We start from the raw sequence: 14,935 nt of genomic DNA, 5'->3' as shown, positions 1-14,935 counted from the left end.
ATGTCTTAGATCTTTGAGTTCAGCTCATGAAAAATGGGGGCAAAAACAAAAGTGTTGCGTTTATCATTTTGTTCAATGTATATGTTTTTTTTTTTAGATCTTTTATGATTTTTGAAGCAGATAGAACTATAGAGATAAAATACTGCATTTGATCTGATATGCATAATAGTAAGTTTGTCTCCAAAGCTTGAAAATGTTTTTATTGGTTCTATGCTTGAAACGACAATGTGAAATGGTATTCGCAAAGCGTTTAATGTCTGTGATGTGAAGCATTTACACAATATTCAAGAGGAAATACAGCAGACATATCTTTTAGGGTTGGGTTATAAAATGTTAGGCTGTGATATTAGTGGTAGGTAGAGAAAGTTATGACATTTTGATGAAAGAATAACATACAGAACTGAATCATTGCCAATAAGACCAGAGACAGATATTGATTAAACAGTCAATTTTGATTTCATTTAGTTAGATTTAATTTAATTGTTTATTTAAACTGATAATATACTGTTGACATTGTGAAGTTTTTACCTTCATTCTTAATTGAAAATTGTTTTGTGGGATTATTTAAGGAATTGTTGGTGAAGCTGACGAGAATGGTGAGGACTATTATCTCTGGACTTACAAAAAGCTGGAGATTGGACAAAATGGGAATAGAATTGTGGATGTTAACCTGACCAGCGAGGGGAAGGTCAAGCTTGTGCCAAACACAAGAATTCCCATGTCATACTCAGTGAGTAAAGCTTTCCTGAGCCCCAGAAACCTGCTAATATTTACTCATACTTCTTAAATTGTCACTTGAAATTCAACTTTGTGTGTTTTGTCTTTATTTTTGTTTTCTTATATTTTTAACATTTTAGCTGTTTTGCCCAAACAAAATGTATACTAATGCTTATTGTGTGAAAGAAGTCAGTGTTTCCTTCCTTGGCTCCTTAGATACCTCATACATATGTATAATATTACAATCTTTTTGGCGATCTCACAGGTGAAGTGGAAGAAATCTGATGTGAAATTTGAAGATAGATTTGACAAGTACCTTGATCCATCCTTCTTTCAACACAGAGTAAGTGCCACATTTTGTTTGATAACATTTTCCCAATAAATATATAAAATGTGCTGAATGATAAATTTAATATATTTAAATTTTTTTTTTTTTTTTTTTTTTTACCTGACAGATTCACTGGTTCTCAATATTCAACTCTTTCATGATGGTGATTTTCCTGGTTGGCCTTGTTTCAATGATCCTGATGAGGACATTAAGGAAAGACTATGCCAGATACAGCAAAGAAGAGGAAATGGATGACATGGTGATCACTTAGAGAGAACTTTTGAAATACTTTATTAAATGAGCCTTTCAAACCCCATCGCTTTTTAATTTATGCATGTCTGTGATGAATTAGTTGATTCACAACCTTACAGTGACTGATGTGTTTTAGTTCTGGTAACAGCTCTACAATTTAATGCTACATTTCTCTCAGGGTTGTCATCTTGCTCTCTGCATTTTGTCAAAACTCGTATTATGTTTTTTTTCTTTATCTTGCTATCAGGATCGTGATCTTGGTGATGAATATGGATGGAAGCAGGTTCATGGTGATGTGTTCAGGCCGTCCAGCCATCCGCTGATCTTCTCCTCCCTCATTGGCTCTGGCTGTCAGATCTTCTCTGTTTCCCTCATAGTCATCATTTTGGCTATGATTGAGGACTTGTATACAGAGTGAGTTTCACCTATGATTATCATGGCAGTCATAAACTACTTGCCTATGTATTGTTTCATTATCATGTACAGAGCTGTAACAAAAATGACTGCATAATCGTGATATACATTTGTACATTTAACAGGTCTTAAGGTCCTAGATAACATCTAGTGTACACATTTCCTTAAGTGCCTATCAAAGGAATTTTATGGTTGCCTTTGTAGGAGAGGGTCCATGCTGAGTACAGCCATATTTGTTTATGCTGCCACATCTCCAGTCAACGGCTACTTTGGTGGAAGTCTATATGCAAAACAAGGAGGTATGCAAACGAATATGTGTAACATTTGCTATAAGGATAGCTCCAAATATCATTTTAACAGTGTTAACTATAGATAAGTTATAAATGTAAGCATTTTAGGACCAGATATACTCACAGCAAATATATATATTATACACACACATACACACACACACAAAGAAAAACAAGTAGATAGAATATAAAAAATAGAAAGCTAGTGTTTTTTTGAATTTTTTTTTATAAAAATAAAAAAGAAGATCAATATAGATAAAGTAGAATTAAAATAGAATAGAAAGTGCTAGAGTTAGAGGGTCAAATAAAGATGGAACAGATGTGTTTTTAGTTGTTTTTTGAAGATGGCTAAGGACTCAGCTGCTCGGATTGAGTTGGGCAGGTCATTCCGCCAGGAGGGAACAGTTAATGAAAAAGTCAGTGAAAGTGATTTTGTGGCTCTTTGGGATGGCACAATAAAGCGCCGTTCACTTGCACAACGCAAGCTTCTAGAGGGCACATAACTCTGAAGTAATGAATTTAGGTAAATGGGTGCAGAGCCAGTGGTGGTTTTGTAGGCAAACATTAATGCCTTGAATTTAATGCGAGCAGCTACTGGTAGCCAGTGCAAATTGATGAACAGAGGTGTGACATGCGTTCTTATATATTCTTAATATAGCCTATCGAAGGTGTCCAGGGAATTGCACAAGGTGAAATGATGTACATCCTTTTTTAGTTTCTTCTTGTTGTTTCTTTCAACTATTTTACATAATTTGTACAGGGAGAAGATGGATAAAACAGATGTTCATAGGAGCTTTTCTGATTCCTGCCATGGTGTGTGGCACAGCATTCTTCATCAACTTCATCGCTATCTACTACCATGCCTCCAGAGCCATCCCATTCGGCACCATGGTGAGATCCTCATCTGCCTTATATAGTGTCTAGTCCTACATGCCTACATTTACGTTTACGTACAAGTCAATCTCAGGCTGATTTTACAACTGAGATCAACTGCTAAGTAAGGAAAGACAGTCACTTGTATGTTATTTTGGACCACTGAATTTGGTTGAAAACACACCAGTGTCATTATTTAGTTTCTAATCCTCTTGATATTACACATAATCCCTAGCAGTCTTAAAGCATTATTTGCTTGGTAAAATTCTTGTTGCATCTGAAAAAAATGTCATATTTCTCATTTGTTCGATCAGGTTGCAGTGTGCTGCATCTGTTTCTTTGTAATTCTACCTCTGAACCTTGTGGGGACAATTCTGGGCAGGAACCTTTCCGGTCAGCCCAACTTTCCTTGTAGGGTCAATGCTGTACCCAGACCCATCCCAGAGAAGAAATGGTAACCTCATCCAATATTCACACATCACAGACTGACTCAAACATGCTCCGTTGTCTTGATATTGTGCGATATTCACCATTGTGTCATTTTTTCATTTTTGTTTTCTGTGATTACATAATATATGCAAATATGATCTAAGTAATTTGAATGTAAATATTGTAAATGTTTTCTAAGTAAAATGTAATTATCATTATATAAAATGGTAGTTATAGATAGCTATAATCTATATTTAGTCTTGTTACTAAATGTTTCTCTGATTGGCAGGTTTATGGAGCCGGCGGTTATTGTGTGTCTAGGTGGCATCCTTCCATTCGGGTCTATATTCATTGAGATGTAAGTCTGTACATTGGTTCTGGATTTATATTTATTAGGGGCGCTCCGATTGATCGGCTACCGATCGCTGTCGGCCGATAATGGCTTGGGGAAGTTTGAATGGTGGTCTCTATAAAGGTCGATCTCATAAACCGATCTCAAGGTGACGACGCACCTGCCGTGAGAGGTTTGGCATGACATGCAGCAGCACCGTCTCAATCTCTGACCGGCGCGGGCAAAATAATTATAATGCTGATGGTGAGGTACAATTCATATTTCTTCAGTAAATAACTTACAAAGTGAGTGAATCACTCACGCTGTCTCTCTCTTTCCCTCTCTAACTGCGCAAATAGCTTCAAATCACCACATCGCTTCTGCACAATAAGCGAGCTGCACAGTTCACACAGGATTTGTCACTTGCACAATCAAGGCAGTGTTGCATCATCACTAAAGTTTATAGTTTTCATTTCTTTTTAATTGTTGCCCGTGTTTAAATCATTCAGCACTTGCGTGCGCTCCTGCACACTCAAAGCGCGCACACACAACGCCAGGTTCACACATACTCTTGCTTATATTTTTTGCATTTAAACACGTCTATGAAAGATTGTATTACTGTACTGCCTAAAAAGAGAATCACAGTGCTCAAAAAGCATTTTCAGTAACAATGTTTAGATTTGAAATCAAAATGGATGTTTTGTTTGTGGTAAACAGCCACGGATCAGTGGACCTCTCTGTGAAAGCACAATGAGTCTGCTGCTTCTGCACCGCTTACGTACCACACATGGACTGCATACGCACTGCAAACGGAGTATGTGTGAACCTGGCATGAGGCCACCTCACATACAGCTCACAAAATCAGGCTTGTGCTGTGTGTAAGCTATTGTGCAACAATTGCCCCATTGTAAAAACAAAAATGCACTGCATGATCAAACATTTAGGTGACATAATTATATATTTTTGAAAAATTAAAAAAAATAAATCTTCCCCAAAAGAGTCACCTAAGAGGGGAATTCCCCCTATTTTCAAAAATGAAATTCAGGCCCTGAATGAATGTCTGTAAAAAAATCCTGACTGGAGCATCACTATAAATAATTCTACATGATAAAAAGAAGGCTTCAGAAAGATCGGTATCGGCAGATACTGCTTCCTGTGATTGACAATCGGTGATCGGCCCAAATAATCCTGATCGGAGCACCCTTAATATTTATACCCATAACTAATATGAATATCTATAAGATTAAAAACTGCCTCACATCTTCCTTCAGGTACTTCATCTTCACATCTTTCTGGGCCTACAAGATTTACTATGTGTATGGATTTATGATGCTGGTGCTGGTGATCCTGTGCATTGTTACAGTCTGTGTTACCATCGTCTGTACCTACTTCCTTCTCAATGCAGAAGACTACAGATGGTAAGGAGCATTTACTTCCCGTGTTGCCATATTTATAATGCTGTTTCTCTCATGCAGTTTAATTTGTTTCCACATCCATCCTCCCTTGGGATCAGACCACAGAGGCGTTTAAATGTCTTGTAGGGTGGTAAATACAGCATAACCAGATGACATCACGAGACTAAATGACAGTAATTGTTTTAAGATTAATGTAATTTTGAACTTTTTTTTTTTTCAGGCAGTGGACAAGCTTTCTCTCTGCAGCGTCAACAGCTGTTTACGTTTACATGTACTCCTTCTACTACTATTTCTTCAAAACAAAGTGAGATTTAGTTCCTTTTCCTCAAATGTCATTATATGAAAGCTCTAAATTTAAACGACTCATTTACTCACCCCCAGCCACTCGAAATGCACGATTTCCTTTTTATGCACCATAAAAACGATATTTTGCAGAATTTCCAAGCTGCTATTTTCTATAAAATGTTTTCTCTTAAGTGAAAAGCTCTGCAAAACATTAATATTTACCATAAAAATAGTAGAAACTGCATTCTAAATCATTCTAAATTTAAGTATCACTTTTTACACATTTTAGTTGCTTGTGTGAAATGCAAATACATTGTAAAAGTACATTGAAAAGTAGAAATTGTTTCTCGGTTTTTATTTAATTGATTTATTGTGTATGTGTAGATGTGGGATCTGATACCAATAATTAGCATGGACTCATTTTTTCCCCCAGGATGTATGGCTTATTTCAGACATCATTCTATTTTGGCTACATGGCTGTGTTCAGTACTGCTCTGGGAATCATGTGTGGTGAGTACAAGAAAACAAAATAATTTCTCCACCAGTACTGCGATTCTCCTCTTAAAGTCGGGATGAAATCAAAATGTACAAAATTTATTTTGTTAGCACCCATTGCTAGTCTGGAGGTGAACAATGTGTCCGTGCAAGTAAATACACTGGAAAAAAATATGTTTGTCTAGGTAAGCTTTAATCAAAATCTGAACATTTGCTTCCACTCTGGAATGGCATTCCTTCTCTGATGACGTCGGGCTTGGGCAGAATATGCTTAACCACGCCCCTCCAACCGTTAGTTTGCTGCGAGTGAGAGATGAGATCAAAAATAAAACCCTGCCCTCTATTCAGTATTCTGTTTCAGTTGGAAATACGTCACTATACTGAAATAAAGTCGGCAGCAGCTTCCAGTTCACACGGACTTTAAGTCATAAATGTTGCTGTATTGACACATTTTGACTGTCTTTTTCTCTTTATCTCCTTGTTTTTAGGTGCGGTGGGTTACATGGGAACAAGTGCCTTTGTGAGAAAGATCTACACAAATGTGAAAATCGACTAGAAACTCTGCAGCGACGCTGCGAATCAGCCGACACTTCCTCCCGGTCGAAGCGGGCACAAAGTCTCCATTTATTTTGCAAGAAGAGATTGTGGTATCTTGTATAAAATCTAGTTTTCCATTTTCTCAAAGAATTAAAAGTTGCAGCATGATGCGTACACAAGGGTAAAATGAGAGGTGTAATAAACTTTTTATTTTTTTGTTTTATCTGCTTTTCGTTTTTCCCTCCAGAGGAAATGCAGGCAGTAAATGCAGATAAAAGGGGAAAGTACACCACACTCCTATTTCTTATAACTCTATCCAACCTAAAAACCTTCGAACAGATCTTTATTGATGGAATAGTCTAGCTCTCTTCAGTGAAGAGGCCAAAGTGTATTGAGAGCCTTTGTTCTAATTATATGAGAATATTGGAGAGTGGGGTTTACGTCCATCCTCTTGCTTGTCTGTTTTGTATTACAGAGTCATACAATGCCATTGTTGTAGTGTTTTACATGCTTATGAATCACACCAAAAGCATAATGCGGTTTGAAATTCCCAAATAAATTTTTTTTTCATTCATAAATAAATAGATAAACCAATATGCTGTGAAGCAGCCAGGTTTTAGCTCTACCTTTTTGAGGGCGTCTGTTTTCCTGTAGCTCAGATCCACAGACCAGTGCGGGACAGAGCTTGGCACATCAGATAGAGTTCGCTATCCGCAGCAGATTCTAGTGAGATTGGTGATCTGAAATGATGGTTTGGTGGCAGATTGTTTTTAATGGGTTGTGTGATGTGATATTTCTTTTTCCAGTTCAGTCTTGTTTGGGTTTGAATGAAATCTGCTCGTAAAGATAATATATGGAATGTAACTAAAAAAAAAAAAGTTTGAGAAGTGGCAAAGCCTTTTTCTAAACCTCATTCCTCCCAGTTTAAAAAAAATTTGATTTCTGGTTCTTCATGTCATATTCCATGTGAAGTCTAAAGAGACATTTTAAGCATATTAACTTGCTGAATAAAGGAGAAAAAATAAATAAACATTGTTTTTGAGGTTATGTAGGCATGGTTTATAGATGGAGGTTGAAAGTTGTCATAATTAAAATTTCTGCCCAAGGACAGCTGAGTATTTGATGGGAACTATAAGAATTACACCAAATCAGTATGTAATTGATTGCACTTTTCAGTAGAATAAACAAATGGTGTGATGGCAGCTTCATCTTTCTTTAACATAAGTGTGTTTGTCAAAATAACTTGTAATATGAAGACAATCTTGATTAAGAATCAAGCTTTAGTAGTTTGACCTCTTTAGTACAAAGGCAAATTTTTAAGCTGTTGTGCTTACAAATTATTTGACCTCACAATCTTTAATCAAAATGTCAAAAATTCTTTGCTTGTGTTGGAGAGTGAAGCACTTTGGACAGAAAGCATCTGCTATAGCAAAGAGACAAATCCATAACAGTGCAGTTTTTATTTGGACAGCGTAACAAATACATAAATCAAAACAGATTCTGCTCCCTAATAACTGCCTACATACTGATACATGAAGTCTATAAATATGTATATTTCTTTTGGATATGAATTATGGACTTGTTTCATTTAAGTGCTAAGATCTGCATGATCTGTCAGTACCAGTGGTTTTGAGTTTTCAGTTGACCTTCTCAAAGTATTCCTTCGAGCCAGCTGGATTTGGCTTAATCTAAAACAAACAGAAAAGACAATTACATGAATGCAAAGTCAAAACATATACAACAAAACCTTTACATTTCAAATCTATGGCCATGACAGATTTACTAAGTTCATTGCTGGCCAAATACTACCAATTCACAACAACTGAAAGCTAAAGCTGCTGTCATTTGACTTGGAGCATGCAAAATGTCTACAGACAATGTACAGCGAAATTTGCATGATTCACATTCATGTTTCCTGCATTCACATACATATGAATAGAAGTCAATTGAACAGAAAGCGTAAGGTAACCAGCCCTTAACAGCTTTATAAAGAGTGTACAGGTTTATAAAAAATAGTAGTCTTTCATGCACTAACCTGATGTTATTTGTGTTAAAGGGGTGGTTCATTGCGATTTCACTTTTTTAACGTTAGTGTATAATGTTGCTGTTTCAGCATAAACAATATCTGTAAAGTTACGAAGCTGAAAGTTCAATGCAAACGGAGATATCGTCTTTTAAAATTCTGGCAGTTTAATGCCTACAAAAATGGCTGGTAGGGACTACAACGAGTTACTTCCCGGGTTCGTGACGTAACAAACCCAGATAAACCCCGCGCTCGGGAAATGGCAACAAAGGGGTCAAGGCCATGCTGCACTGCTTTAGAGAAGAGGAAGAGAAGATTAGAGGTGCACGTACAATTCCTCGCGTCCACCGCTCTACACACACTCTGCATCTCTCTCTCTCATTCAGCTCAGCTCCAACAATGAACTGTTACAATTATACACTTATTTTCACATAGCTATGAGAAGCGTTAAACATGGACGCGCGTGCAGTTGCCATACTGTATTAAAGCTTTAATCAGGATAAAACTATATTAAAAGCTAACATAAGCAGTAGCATTTACAAATAACAGCGTATCTAAAAGTATGAGACAACAACAAACAAAAAAACATAGGCCTACCATTAAAAGACGTGCTTGCACAGGTTCTGCATGATCCTTTTCAATAATATCAAACTCATAAGCGATATTAACGACGCCTTAGCCAATCACAACATACTGGGCTAGCTAACCAATCAGAGCCCATCGCCTACTTCTGAGGGAGGGGCTTCATAAAAGAAGGAAATGGTCAGCACGTTTCTCAGAGAAGGGACAGAGCGGTGTGGAATAAAGGTAAATTATGTGAAAAATAATGCGTTTTTTAAAAAACGAAGCATTAACACATGTTAGACTGCACCCCATAAACACAATCAAGCCTAGAAAAAAAACAGTGAACCACCCCCTTAACACACAAAGACCTACTAGTAAAAGCCGTAAAAACTCACTGTGGGCGCCTTTGGGGTCCAGCTGGCAGGACAGACTTCACCATGGGTTTCCACAAACTGGAAGGCCTTGACCAGGCGGAGGGTTTCCTCAACAGAGCGTCCAACTGGCAAGTCGTTTACACTCATGTGTCGAATCACTCCATTAGGATCAATAATGAAAAGACCCCTATAATGTGAAACATTTGGTTTTAGATACATTCCTCCTGAAAAGCAAATTATGCAGCCTAACAATGCATGAAAAACATGAAGAACTACAAAAAATGTTTGTTAATGACTGCACATGTTACCTTAGTGCAATTCCAGGACCCTCCAGCAGGACCCCATAGTCCCTGGACACTTGCTTTGTGAGGTCAGCCAACAGGGGTATGTGGATTTTCCCTAATCCTCCACTCTAAAGATAAACCAGAGTTTAGCCAGTGATCTTAAGATTTGCTATGAATTGGGCATTTCTGTTGCTAGTTTCCCAATAACTTGATCCTATTTAGAGAATTGAGAATGTTGAATGCAAAGTAAATTATAAACCTTTCTCGGGGTGTTGGTCCAGGCCAGGTGGGTAAAGTGAGAGTCCACAGACACACCAACTACTTCACAGTTTATATCATGAAACTCATTGGCCTTGTCACTGAAGGCGATGATCTCTGTGGGGCAAACAAATGTGCTGCCAAGTGGGCAGAAATGACTAAGCATTAAAAATAAGTAACTTAAATAACAGTAAATAATTTAGAATTATTATAGAATAATTTATAAATATAATTAAAAGAGATATTTAATGAATACATAATTATTTAAATAAATTATTAACAATAATTAATTGCAACGTAACTTCTATTCTTTTGAAAGCTGAGACAATCTTCAGCATGAGTGCATGCTGTATTTCCACAGTCCATATTTATTTCCTCAGAGACAAACTTACGTACTAATGAACCTTTCCTAAGTCTTCTATACTAATGAACTTTACTTAAGTATCATTAAATTGTTTAATATGCACCAAGCTGTAGATCAAAACAGAAATTGTACATATTGACTAGAGTTTAGGAAGAAAGTGAAATATGTACACTTACAAATCTAGTGGGTAAAAGAAAAGGACCAGGTATTTGCCCTTGAAATCTTCTAGGCTGATCTCCTTGAACTCTCCATTGAGAACAGCAGTGCCTTTGAAGTGAGGGGCTGGCTGAGTGACTGCTGGGGCCCATCTAGCAGCGCCTGATATTTACAAACATACATGATGGATTTGTAAAAATATTTAAAGGCTAAAATCTAATTACGTTTAAAGACTTACTGATTGAGAAGCAAGCTTTTTGTGCAGCAATGCAAGCAAGGGGTTTTGGAGCCCTGATCACTGATGCTCCATTGTGAGGGACCAAAGCTTTCAGTCCATTGACTGCAACTCTTCCTGCCTGTTGTGAAAAGGAGGGACATGCATGAAAGAGCCGTTACACAAGTTGGTTATCACTGTTCAACAGACAGCATGCCCGTGCATCATGTGTACATTGTAAAATATTTAAAACTATACAGGCTCACTGAACAAGAGGCACATTCCACGAATGCTGTACACTTGGATGCTTTTTTTTAAAGCGATACACAAATGTTTTATAAAGAGATTATACATGTTTCATATATATTTACCTAACATAAACTGGGTGCTTTTCATGTTAGATTAAAATACATCAAACTGTTAATCATTTATTTATTATCATTTAATAATTAAAAATGGTTTGCAAAATATCTGCGTAACAAGTGTTTATATGCACTGGTAATTCGTCTAACAGTAACTTGACAAGTGGACGTTATACAAGCAGTTTAAAGGTTAAACATTGTGAAACGTATCTGCTAAATAAACGACGACTAACAATCAAACTAAATCACATTTGCACCGAAAGGCAAAGCAACACTTATTCCTCGGAATAATCGTTCGCGGCAGAAGTGTTACTTAGCGCTACTGCTAAAAGAAACTTACAGAAGTCCCAAGAAGTCTCCCGATGGTGGCTGCCATCTTGCCAATGTGCTCAATGCAATGCGCAAAAAACACCTTGAGCGTCAAAGCTGCGTACTAATTTTGCATTAGTTGCGCAGCGCACACACACCCCTACATACAATTTTGCATGTTTTTTTTAAATCATATTTGATACATCAGTTTTTTATGGCTCATGTGAAACAGTGAGAATATGGAGCTTACTCGAAGAGTAAAAAACACGTTTATTCACAGCAAAAATATGCAATTTGGTGCAGCTGCTATTTATATGGCCCAAACATAAGATGAAACAAAGGACACATGTACCACGACCTGAAGGTGGACAGTTCTAGAATTATACTAAAAGGCACTTTACATACTAAAAAAAGTAACTGTCAATAAGATTGCAGAAGGCATGTAGTAGACTGAGCAACAGGTTTTGCAGCAAAGTTTGATCATGTTGATGATTAACAGAGCATGGCAATATATTTCATTTTTATTAGTTTTTTTATTAATATTTTTCCTTTTTGATTTATTTATATATTTATTTATTTGTATTTATTTATTTATTGATAAATAACAATGCAACATACAACACCCTTTATTTTTTTTACATGTTCAAATTATGCTATGGATTGGTTTGAAGATAGATTTGGGTCAAATATCTAGACGGTCTGTTTTTGGCATTTTAATTTTTTATCGCTATTTTATGTTGTTAGTAAAAAAAAAAGTAGTTGTCTTGACGCGCACCCTGATCATGCTAGAATGTAATTGGATAACGTCTGAGCACGTGACATGCGGAAGCGTCGCGGCTCGAGCATGTCTCATCGGCGTGACCTACACAAGTTAATCTTTTTGTAACAGAAAATTAGAAATTGATTGTTGAAAAGCTAAAATGGACCCCAACTTACAGTTCTGGCAAAGCAATGGGCAGGTACGTGTGTGATGTTGCGTACTCAGTGAAAATCAAGTTTTGATTTAAATGTCTTAATGAAAATGATATCAGCCACAAACAATTTAATAAATTCATAATTTTGCAGTCTTTTCTAAGCAGACTGCGTCTCTGGTTCAAATTCCTCGACCCCAGTTCTGTGTTGTCATCACAGGTGAGTTGCTGCATCGCTACATCAGCTCATGTACATTACAATATATCATGAATCACCCCAGTACAGTAAAGGCTTCTAATACAACGCCTAGATTAACAGTATCACGTGCACTAGACACGATGAAACGAACGCTGTGATATTTGTTCCTTGCTTATAACATTGTTTACATTAATAAATGACAGCAAAATACCCAATGCTTTTTTTTCCCCTTAGGCTGAAATTGAGCAGGCCCGGACACTTCTTCAGAATGAGGGACATACACAAAGAAATGAACAAGTAGGCTGCTTAATATGTTTAGTATTTATTTGTTTATTAATTTAACTTTCCTTACTTTAGTATCAGTTTAAAAAACTTGACAGTGTTCCTTTATTTCTCTCTCTAGGTTGCTAATGCCTGGTTACTGTCTCTTGTAAGTTCCTATGAATTTACTTTTTTTTTTAAGCGGGCATGACTAACAATAGATACCGATTCTTCAGACATGGGACAAAATTGGCTAGAGAACTAAAAGAATAAATTATTTTGGATTACACTGAGTTGTTCACCTATGTTTTAGTGCAATCTCCTGCTTCTTCCATTGTGTCACAAACAAAGAATAATTATCTAAATATAAATAAATATCTAAATATAAATAGATTAAAATGGAACATTTGTGTATGATTTCCACTGCAGCGTGTAATCACAGGTAAAAGTGTGGGACATGTCTGTCCCGTTTAGTCAATGACATGTTGGTTACAGCCGTGACTGGCTGTCCAAATGTGGTTTTAAGACACAGTTTGATTTTGCCCTAAACTAAAACATTAACATTTTTATAGATTTCACACATGTTTCGTCATTAACATTGTTACACTTTTTTTCAGTCATCTGTCCATCCTGATACTGGAGCTGTAATCTCACCAGTGTTTCGTTCTCAAGGTACAGTAACAAACTTGAAGGTTTGTGTCCGTAGAGATATTGCTTCATTACTGTGAAGCAATTTGCATTCATCTGAACTGAAATTTTTTTATTTTGGTCCTCTGATGACACATCTACTTCTTTTTTGTTTTCAGTTTTTCTACCTATATCTGCTCCCTTGGTGAGTTCTAAAATAAAAAATAAATAAATTAGATTGAGAATTGAGAAATAAGCAAATGTAAATTTGGTAGACAAAGGTATATACAGTGGTGACCAAAATTATTAGAACACTAGTATTGTCACCAGCTAAAAAATTATTTTAAGTCAGTTATTTCTATCTTTCCCTGTAGTGTGTCAGTAGGAAATATCAGTTTACATTTCCAAAGATTCATTTTGCCATTAATTGTAATAATCCAGGATTTGTAAAAATATTTAAAGGCTAAAATCTAATTACGTTTAAAGACTTACTGATTGAGAAGCAAGCTTTTTGTGCAGCAATGCTGTGAGGGACCAACGCTTTCAGTCCATTGACTGCAACTCTTCCTGCCTGTTGTGAAAAGGAGGGACATGCATGAAAGAGCCGTTACACAAGTTGGTTATCACTGTTCAACAGACAGCATGCCCGTGCATCATGTGTACATTGTAAAATATTTAAAACTATACAGGCTCACTGAACAAGAGGCACATTCCACGAATGCTGTACACTTGGATGCTTTTTTTTAAAGCGATACACAAATGTTTTATAAAGAGATTATACATGTTTCATATATATTTACCTAACATAAACTGGGTGCTTTTCATGTTAGATTAAAATACATCAAACTGTTAATCATTTATTTATTATCATTTAATAATTAAAAATGGTTTGCAAAATATCTGCGTAACAAGTGTTTATATGCACTGGTAATTCGTCTAACAGTAACTTGACAAGTGGACGTTATACAAGCAGTTTAAAGGTTAAACATTGTGAAACGTATCTGCTAAATAAACGACGACTAACAATCAAACTAAATCACATTTGCACCGAAAGGCAAAGCAACACTTATTCCTCGGAATAATCGTTCGCGGCAGAAGTGTTACTTAGCGCTACTGCTAAAAGAAACTTACAGAAGTCCCAAGAAGTCGAAACAGAACAAACTGAGACAGACTCAATCCAGAAGAACTGTGGCTGCTTCAAGAAATCTACCTGCAAAGTTACAGTACTGTTAAAAGTTTTAGGCACTTGTTTAAAAATGCTGTAAAATGAGTATGCTGTCAAAAATAATGTCATAAATAGATTTTCTTTATCAATTAACTTCTATTAACTAAATCAAATCAATATTTGGTGTAACCACCCTTTGCGTTTAAAGCAGCTTTTGCCCTCGGTACACTTCCGTATAGTTTTCCAGGCAGCTTTGCAGGTAGGTTTCTTGAAGCATCTTGGAGACGTTGCCACAGTTCTTCTGGATTGAGTCTGTCTCAGGATTGAGTCTGTTCTGTTTCTTCATGTCACTCCAGACAGACTGGATGTTGATCAGATCAGATCTCTGTGTGCAGCACTGGCTGTTGTCAGACTCCTTGTGCAAACAAACATCTCACTGGATTATTACAATTAATGGCAAAATGAATGTTTGGAAATGTAAACTGATATTTCCTGCTG

The 14,935-nt window shown here is 36.5% G+C and overlaps 3 protein-coding genes across 4 annotated transcripts in view; 2 read left to right on the top strand and 1 right to left on the bottom strand.

Annotated features, from left to right (window-relative positions):
• The window catches only part of LOC107698740 (transmembrane 9 superfamily member 3), a 15,356-nt gene extending 8,712 nt beyond the window's left edge, over positions 1-6,644 (top strand). Inside the window, exons 4-15 of the mRNA XM_016499840.1 lie at positions 570-730; positions 983-1,060; positions 1,173-1,304; positions 1,545-1,711; positions 1,916-2,010; positions 2,762-2,892; positions 3,189-3,328; positions 3,593-3,661; positions 4,906-5,052; positions 5,270-5,353; positions 5,768-5,844; positions 6,318-6,644. Coding sequence (XP_016355326.1) covers positions 570-730; positions 983-1,060; positions 1,173-1,304; positions 1,545-1,711; positions 1,916-2,010; positions 2,762-2,892; positions 3,189-3,328; positions 3,593-3,661; positions 4,906-5,052; positions 5,270-5,353; positions 5,768-5,844; positions 6,318-6,385 — 1,349 coding nt within the window. The 3' untranslated portion in view covers positions 6,386-6,644. The remainder of the gene's footprint in view (positions 1-569; positions 731-982; positions 1,061-1,172; positions 1,305-1,544; positions 1,712-1,915; positions 2,011-2,761; positions 2,893-3,188; positions 3,329-3,592; positions 3,662-4,905; positions 5,053-5,269; positions 5,354-5,767; positions 5,845-6,317) is intronic.
• A 660-nt stretch (positions 6,645-7,304) lies between these two features.
• On the bottom strand, positions 7,305-11,402 carry prdx3 (peroxiredoxin 3). The gene is made up of 7 exons (XM_016499844.1): positions 11,306-11,402; positions 10,628-10,745; positions 10,410-10,551; positions 9,871-10,006; positions 9,636-9,739; positions 9,349-9,514; positions 7,305-8,054 (listed from the first exon to the last, which is right to left on the bottom strand). The coding sequence occupies exons 1-7, from the start codon at positions 11,339-11,341 to the stop codon at positions 8,004-8,006; spliced, it is 753 nt and encodes a 250-aa protein (XP_016355330.1). The 5' UTR covers positions 11,342-11,402; the 3' UTR covers positions 7,305-8,003.
• A 663-nt stretch (positions 11,403-12,065) lies between these two features.
• The window catches only part of sfxn4 (sideroflexin 4), a 5,967-nt gene continuing 3,097 nt past the window's right edge, over positions 12,066-14,935 (top strand). The window contains exons 1-6 of one of the 2 annotated variants that reach the window (XM_016499843.1): positions 12,066-12,233; positions 12,354-12,405; positions 12,619-12,681; positions 12,788-12,814; positions 13,263-13,317; positions 13,452-13,477. In XM_016499843.1, the coding sequence (XP_016355329.1) occupies positions 12,226-12,233; positions 12,354-12,405; positions 12,619-12,681; positions 12,788-12,814; positions 13,263-13,317; positions 13,452-13,477 (231 nt within the window). In that variant the 5' untranslated portion in view covers positions 12,066-12,225. Of the gene's footprint in view, positions 12,234-12,339; positions 12,406-12,618; positions 12,682-12,787; positions 12,815-13,262; positions 13,318-13,451; positions 13,478-14,935 lie in introns of both variants that reach the window. The other variant, XM_016499842.1, reaches the window with a different exon arrangement.

Source organism: Sinocyclocheilus anshuiensis, unplaced genomic scaffold (genome assembly GCF_001515605.1).
Source record: "Sinocyclocheilus anshuiensis isolate Anshui unplaced genomic scaffold, SAMN03320099.WGS_v1.1 scaffold1015, whole genome shotgun sequence".
Classification (NCBI taxonomy): Eukaryota; Metazoa; Chordata; class Actinopteri; order Cypriniformes; family Cyprinidae; genus Sinocyclocheilus; species Sinocyclocheilus anshuiensis.
Note: the sequence above shows the minus strand (reverse complement) of the source record. Positions and strands in the feature narration are given on the sequence as shown.